The 8,158-nt window shown below is 38.0% G+C and overlaps 1 protein-coding gene across 1 annotated transcript; it reads right to left on the reverse strand.

Annotated features, from left to right (window-relative positions):
- Window positions 1-481: 481 nt before the first annotated feature.
- LOC139038965 (keratin-associated protein 9-7-like) lies at window positions 482-1,727 on the reverse strand. The gene has a single exon (XM_070478442.1). The coding sequence runs from the start codon at window positions 1,696-1,698 to the stop codon at window positions 952-954; it is 747 nt and encodes a 248-aa protein (XP_070334543.1). The 5' UTR covers window positions 1,699-1,727; the 3' UTR covers window positions 482-951.
- Window positions 1,728-8,158: the final 6,431 nt, after the last annotated feature.

Below are 8,158 nucleotides of genomic sequence, written 5' to 3' on the forward strand. Positions count from 1 at the left end.
ATAGCAACACTACTTTTATTAGCTTCAAACTGCAAACAATCTACATGTATATCAACAGTAAACAAATAAAACATGTCATATTCATTCAGTGGAAGTTTAGACAGCAAGGAGAATGAATGGACTACATGAAGGAGTCTCACAGTCATAACATAAGGAGAAATTAGTCAACTCTGTATTCTCATTTATATAAAGTTTAGAAACTTTATATAAAGTGAACTTGCCTACATTTAGGAATGAGTGAAAGAGAATTTCAAAGTGATGGCAGCAAGTTCTATTTCTTTACCTGGTAAAAGTGACAAATGTTCTTTTTGAGATATTCTATCAAGTTGGACATTTTCTCATGTGAAAAATGGAAATAATAATTGTGGGGGACTGTATGATCTTAGAATGATATGCACATATGCGCATGTGTATAAATCCTCACATCATGAATGCTGTATAATAACACCAAACACAGTATGGAATTAATAGTGGCACAAGATTTATTTGGAAATTTAAGTAAGATTCCCTGCTTCTAGGGAGGCACTCAAAGTGATTATGAAAAGAAGAAAGCAGGATACAAAAATCATGAGTACACTGAAAAGAAACATGATTATGAAGGTTATTATAAAGATAAGTAGCAGAAACTGCAGAAAGTCATAAGCATGTATCTTCCTAAGTTGCATGTAGAGAGAAGGTGAAGATTCTGATTTCTGAGTCAAATCAGAGACTAACACTATCTAGGATGCAGAAAGCAGGAATATGACCCACACATAAGAAGAAGAGAATTAAGGTAAATTCCTTCACACTCCATCAAGCTGATCCTCAGACTTTTAAACAGGGAAATGAATAACATAAATTTGGTGACAGAATGTTGCTTTCAGCAACATTTGGAAGTAAAATTTGCTCTGAAATGCTAAATCAGGTGGTAAGATTGTTGATTTGTGAGACAGTGATTCTTTAGCAAAGTGATCAGCAGCAGGAAGGCTGGCAGCAGCTGGACACACAGCTGGGGCGGCAGCAAGTGGTCCTACAGCAGGTGGTCTGACAGCAGACAGGACGGCTGCAAGGCTGGCAGCAGCTGGATCCACAGCTCTGGTCTTGGCACCCAGGCAGGCAGCAGCATGTGGGGTGGTAGCAGGTTCTGTGGCAGTACACAGATGTACAGTAAGCTGGCTGGCAGCAAGGCTGAGAGCACCTGGACCCACTGCAAGTTTGTCCACAGCTGCTGGATCCACAGCAGGTGGGCTGGCAGCAGGTGGTCACACGAGTAGGTTTGCAGCAGGTGGTTTCAGTGGTTTGACAGCAAGTTTGGGGGCAGGAGGGCTGACAGCAGCTGGGCTCACAGCAGGTGGGCTGACAGCAGGTGGTCACACAAGTAGGCTTAAGGCAGGTGGTCCTGCAGCAGATGATCTGACAGCAGGCAGGGCGACAGCAAGGCTGACAGCAGCTGGACCCACTGCAGGTGGGCTGACAGCAGGTGGTCACACAGGTCGGTTTGCAGCACGTGGTCCTACAGCAGGTGGGCTGGCAGCAGGTGGTCACACAAGTAGGTTGGCAGCAGGTGGTTTGACAGCAAGTTTCGGGGCAGCTGGACTGGCAGCAGCTGGACCCACAAGAGCTGGATCCATTACAGGTGGGCTGGAAGCATGTGGTCCTACAGCAGGTGGTCCTGCAGCAGGTAGGCTGGCAACAACGGGAGCAGCAGGAGTGGGTCATGGTCTCAGGGTGGTGTGTGGGTTCTTGTTCAGAGGTGGGTGTCTCAGATTCTGATTACTTCTTCAATTCTTGTACTTTTATATACTGGACTCCCAGGGTATGAACCAATAAGCAGATTTTTCCTTATTGTTGTTTGCCTTGTTTTCCATAGTCACTGAAGGGATTGTATATGAGGAAGTTGTTTCCTAGATGTTATGAATCTTTTAAAAGTATTTCTAATTGATAATAATTCATAGAATTTTTCCTCAGATAAAAAGAAGATGATCCCATCATACATATTGTTCCTGCTCAGTCATAATGTGATCATGTGATATAGTTCTAGCTGGTCTGGAAGGGTTATAGCGTTGTCCTTCTCCAGCTTTGGTCCTTTTGCTATATGGAGTCTAGGAAGTTCCCCTGGGGTGAGGGGCATAATGGCTGACATATTCACAATGACAAATTGAATCCATGTCAGAGTCCAAATCTGTTTCCCTACATAAGCCTGACTCTAGACCACTACAGGCATCCCTATGTACCCCCTACACCCACCCCCTGCCATGTATCCCAGTTCTATCACAGTTGGTTAGATGGTGTCTGGCATGATTTCTTTTGCATGGCAAGGCAGAATCAAAACAGGTGAGAAGAAGCAGAAACTGTACACTGGGACTGAGAAAGTTTCAGTACTTTACTTCTCGGGTGATCAGTAGTCCTGATTTATCCAGGACAGAGGAGTTTCCCTGGATGAGGCTCATCCAGTAACCCAGGGAGAGCTGGTGACTCTAGTCCCACCCTTGTTTATCAACAGAGTCGATGACCTCATCTTAATGATAGCATCTTCATCATTGTAATCTTTCTTTTTATTATCCTCTTTCCTCTTTCTTCCATCTTTCCTTCCTTCTTCCTTTAATCCTTCCTTTCCTTCTTCCCTATGTCTTTCCTTTCCTTCTTTCTTTCTCTCCTTCTCTCTCTCTTTTCCTTTCTTTCTTTTAATGATAGAACTGAATTAGTTAATACCTAATCTATTGTTAGAGCTCTAACATGTTTAAACATGTTTTAGTTATACCATTTATTTGAAAAGTAAATGATAAAATGAAAATTATTAATTTTTTTTATTACAAGAATGAACAAACCCTGTCAATACCAGCAGGTTAAGCAATAGAAGTTAATCCTGTTCCCTCAAACTTATACCCCCTCAGTCATCCCAAAAAGTTGCTAAATGCTCTGTTGACTTACAACTCTATAAGCCAGTTCTGATTTTTTTTTAATCTTTATATAAATGAAAGAATATAGAATTGACTTCCTTTTACATTATGATTGTGAGATTGAACAATAAATTTGTAATTTATCCATTGTCATTGTTGTATAATCTTCCATTGTGTTAATATGGCATGCTTTGTTGACTATCCTGATAAACATGTAGGCTTTCTATAATTTTAGGACTATTAAAAAAAATGCTTGTTTAGCCCTCAGATTGGGAGAAAATAATAGCAAATGAAGCAACAGACAAAGGATTAATCTCAAAAATATACAAGCAACTCCTCCAGCTCAACTCCAGAAAAATAAATGACCCAATCAAAAAATGGGCCAAAGAACTAAACAGACATTTCTCCAAGGAAGACATACAGATGGCTAACAAACACATGAAAAGATGCTCAACATCACTCATTATCAGAGAAATGCAAATCAAAACCACAATGAGGTACCATTATACGCCAGTCAGGATGGCTGCTATCCAAAAGTCTACAAGCAATAAATGCTGGAGAGGGTGTGGAGAAAAGGGAACCCTCTTACACTGTTGGTGGGAATGCAAATTAGTACAGCCACTATGAAAAACAGTGTGGAGATTTCTTAAAAAGCTGGAAATAGAACTGCCATATGACCCAGCAATCCCACTTCTGGGCATACACACCGAGGAAACCAGATCAGAAAGAGACACGTGCACCCCAATGTTCATCGCAGCACTGTTTATAATAGCCAGGACATGGAAGCAACCTAGATGCCCATCAGCAGACGAATGGATGAGGAAGCTGTGGTACATATACACCATGGAATATTACTCAGCCATTAAAAGAATTCATTTGAATCAGTTCTAATGAGATGGATGAAACTGGAGCCCATTATACAGAGCGAAGTAAGCCAGAAAGATAAAGACCATTACAGTATACTAACACATATATATGGAATTTAGAAAGATGGTAATGATAACCCTATATGCAAAACAGAAAAAGAGACTCAGATGTATAGAACAGACTGGTGGACTCTGTGGGAGAAGGCGAGGGTGGGATGTTTCAAGAGAACAGCATCGAAACATGTATATTATCTAGGGTGAAACAGATCACCAGCCCAGGTTGGATGCATGAGACAAGTGCTCGGGCCTGGTGCACTGGGAAGACCCAGAGGGATCAGGTGGAGAGGGAGGTGGGAGGGGGGACCGGGATGGGGAATACATGTAAATCCATGGCTAATTCATTTCAATGTATGACAAAAACTACTGTAATGATGTAAAGTAATTAGCCTCCAACTAATAAAAATAAATGGAAAAAAATAAAAATAAATAAAAAATAAAAAAAATTTTTTAAATGCTTGTTTAAATTTTTTGTACAGATTTTTTTGGTAAACACATATAAACATTTGTTTGGATATAAACCTAGGAGTAGGTTTCTCATAGAATTGCTTGGTCAAATGTTTATTCTGTTCTCTGTAGAGGTCTTGCCTACCTTTCATTTGACTTATTCCTAGATATGCTCATTTCTATGCCATTTTGTACAGTATAATTGAAATTTTTCAACTGCTTTGATGTATAAAAATGGACTTATGTATGTTGACCTTGTAATCAAACTCCTTTATTATTTTTAAAGCTTAGCAACAGGTTTTTTGAAATTTTACAAGCACAATCACATCATCTACAGGTGACTACAGCTTTATTTCCTAGCATCATTTTTAGTTGAAATAATTGATTTAAAATATTGTGTTACTTTCAAGTGTACAGCAAAGTGATTCAGTTATATATATATATATATATATATATATATGTTTATATGTTTATTAAGATTATTTCACACTAGGGTTATTGCAAGTTATTAACTACTATTTCCTATATTATGCAGTAAATATTTGTTGCTTATCTATTTTATATATAGAAGTGTGTCTCTTGTTAATCCCATATTTCTAATTTATCCCTCCTCTGCTCTCTTTCCTCTTCAGCAACCAAAGTTTTGTTTTCTATGTCTGTCTCTGTTTTGTATATAGATTCATTTGTATTAATATTATGTTTTAGATTCCACAGTAAGTGATATCATATGATGTTTGGCTTTGACTTCACTTAGTATGATATTCTATGGGTCCATTCACATTGCTGCAAATGGCTGTATTTAATTCTTTTTAATGGTTGAGTATACTGCATCTTCTTTACCCATTCATCTGATGATGGACACCTAGGTTGCTTCCGTGTCTTGGCTATTGTAAATAGTGTCATAACACTTATCTTCTAAATTTTTTTTATCTTCTTAAATTTTTTTCCTTCCCTAGGCCACTAGGCCTAGGTAGGCTCTGCAGTACAATGTTGAACAGAATGGTCAGAAGGATATCTCTGTATATTCTCTGTAGGACGGACAGCTCTCAGTATTTCACAACTCAACAGGAGGCTTTCTCTTTTTTATAGATTGTCTCAAACAGAATAACTAGAATTTTTCTATTCCTTAAACTAAGGTATTCTATACTGGAAATGTGCCAAAATTTATAAAATGCTTTTTCTTTATCTGTTGAGATTCTCTTACAGTTATTCTCTTGTTTTTTTCAATGAATATGGTTTTAAAACATTCATTAACATTCAAATGTTAAACCTACCTTGTAATTATAAAAATAATTTAACATGGTTATGATCATATGTATATGGAACTGAATTTTATTTACTTATATTGTGTTTATTTTTTTTCCATTTATTTTTATTAGTTGGAGGCTAATTACTTTACAATATTGTAGTGGGATTTGTCATACATTGACATGAATCAGCCATGGATTTACATGTATTCCCCATCCCAATCCCCCCTCCCACCTCCCTCTCTACCCAATCCCTCTGAGTCTTCCCAGTGCACCAGGCCCGAGCACTTGTCTCATGCATCCAACCTGGGCTGGTGATCTGTTTCACTATAGATAATATACATGTTTCGATGCTATTCTCTCGAAACATCCCACCCTCGCCTTCTCCCACAGAGTCCAAAAGTCTGTTTTGTACATCTGAGTCTCTTTTTCTGTTTTGCATATAGGGTTATCATTACCATCTTTCTAAATTCCATATATATGTGTTAGTATGCTGTAATGTTCTTTATCTTTCTGGCTTACTTCACTCTGTATAATAGGCTCCAGTTTCATCCATCTCATTAGAACTGATTCAAATGAATTCTTTTTAATGGCTGAGTAATATTCCATGGTGTATATGTACCACAGCTTCCTTATCCATTCGTCTGCTGATGGGCATCTAGGTTGCTTCCATGTCCTGGCTATTATAAACAGTGCTGCGATGAACATTGGGGTGCATGTGTCTCTTTCAGATCTGGTTTCCTTGGTGTGTATGCCCAGAAGTGGTATTGCTGGGTCATATGGCAGTTCTATTTCCAGTTCTTTAAGAAATCTCCACAGTGTTCTCCATAGTGGCTGTACTAGTTTGCATTCCCACCAACAGTGTAAGAGGGTTCTCTTTTCTCCACACCCTCTCCAGCATTTATTGCTTGTAGACTTTTGGATAGCAGCCATCCTGACTGGCATATAATGGTACCTCATTGTGGTTTTGATTTGCATTTCTCTGATAATGAGTGATGTTGAGCATCTTTTCATGTATTTGTTAGCCATCTGTATGTCTTCTTTGGAGAAATGTCTGTTTAGTTCTTTGGCCCATTTTTTGATTGGGTCATTTATTTTTCAGGAATTGAGCTGCAGCAGTTGCTTGTATATTTTTGAGATTAGTCCTTTGTCTGTTGCTTCGTTTGCTATTATTTTCTCCCAATCTGAGGGCTGTCTTTTCACCTTGCTTATAGTTTCCTTTGTTGTGAAAAAGCTTTTAAGTTTCATTAGGTCCCATTTGTTTATTTTTTGTTTTATTTCCAATATTCTGGGAGGTGGGTCATAGAGGATTCTGCTGTGATTTATGTCGGAGAGGGTTTTGCCTATGTTCTCCTCTAGGAGTTTGATAGTTTCTGGTCTTACATTTAGATCTTTAATCCATTTTGAGTTTATTTTTGTGTATGGTGTTAGAAAGTGTTCTAGTTTCATTCTTTTACAGGTGGTTGACCAGTTTTCCCAGCACCACTTGTTAAAGAGGTTGTCTTTTTTCCATTGTATATCCTTGCCTCCTTTGTCGAAGATAAGGTGTCCATAGGTTCGTGGATTTATCTCTGGGCTTTCTATTCTGTTCCATTGATCTATATTTCTGTCTTTGTGCCAGTACCATACTGTCTTGATGACTGTGGCTTTGTAGTAGAGTCTGAAGTCAGGCAGGTTGATTCCTCCCGTTCCATTCTTCTTTCTCAAGATTGCTTTGGCTATTCGAGGTTTTATGTACTTCCATACAAATTGAGAAATTATTTGTTCTACTTCTGGGAAAAATACCGTTGGTAGCTTAATAGGGATTGCATTGAATCTATAGATTGCTTTGGGTAGAATAGCCATTTTGACAATATTGATTCTTCCAATCCATGAACACGGTATGTTTCTCCATCTGTTTCTGTCGTCTTTGATTTCTTTCATCAGTATTTTATAGTTTTCTATGTATAAGTCTTTTGTTTCTTTAGGTAGATACATTCCTAAGTATTTTATTCTTTTTGTTGCAATGGTGAATGGTATCGTTTCCTTAATTTCTCTGTTTTCTCATTGTTAGTGTATAGGAATGCAAGGGATTTCTGTGTGTTAATTTTATATCCTGCAACTTTACTATATTCGTTGATTAGCTCTAGTAATTTCCTGGTAGAGTCTTTAGCGTTTTCTATGTAGAGGATCATGTCATCTGCAAACAGCAAGAGTTTCACTTCTTCTTTTCCTATCTGGATTCCTTTTACTTCTTTTCCTGCTCTGATTGCTGTGGCCAAAACTTCCAAAACTATGTTGAATAGTAGTGGTGAGAGTGGGCACCCTTGTCTTGTTCCTGATTTTAGGGGAAATGCTTTCAATTTTTCACCATTTAGGATAATGCTTGCTGTGGGTTTGTCATATATAGCTTTTATTATGTTGAGGTATGTTCCTTCTATTCCTGCTTTCTGGAGAGCTTTAATCATAAATGGATGTTGAATTTTGTCAAAGGCTTTCTCTGCATCTATTGAGATAATCATATGGCTTTTATCTTTCAATTTGCTAATGTGGTGTATTACATTGACTGATTTGTGGATATTAAAGAATCCTTGCATTACCGGGATAAAGCCCACTTGGTCATGATGTATGATTTTTTAATATGTTGTTGGATTCTCTTTGCTAGAATTTTGTTAAGGATTTT

Source organism: Odocoileus virginianus, chromosome 17 (genome assembly GCF_023699985.2).
Source record: "Odocoileus virginianus isolate 20LAN1187 ecotype Illinois chromosome 17, Ovbor_1.2, whole genome shotgun sequence".
Lineage (NCBI taxonomy): Eukaryota > Metazoa > Chordata > Mammalia > Artiodactyla > Cervidae > Odocoileus > Odocoileus virginianus.

Coding starts and splice junctions, on each gene's coding strand:
- LOC139038965 (XM_070478442.1), bottom strand. CDS start 1,698: ATGACCCACTCCTGCTGCTCCCGTTGTTGCCAGCCTACCTGCTGCAGG.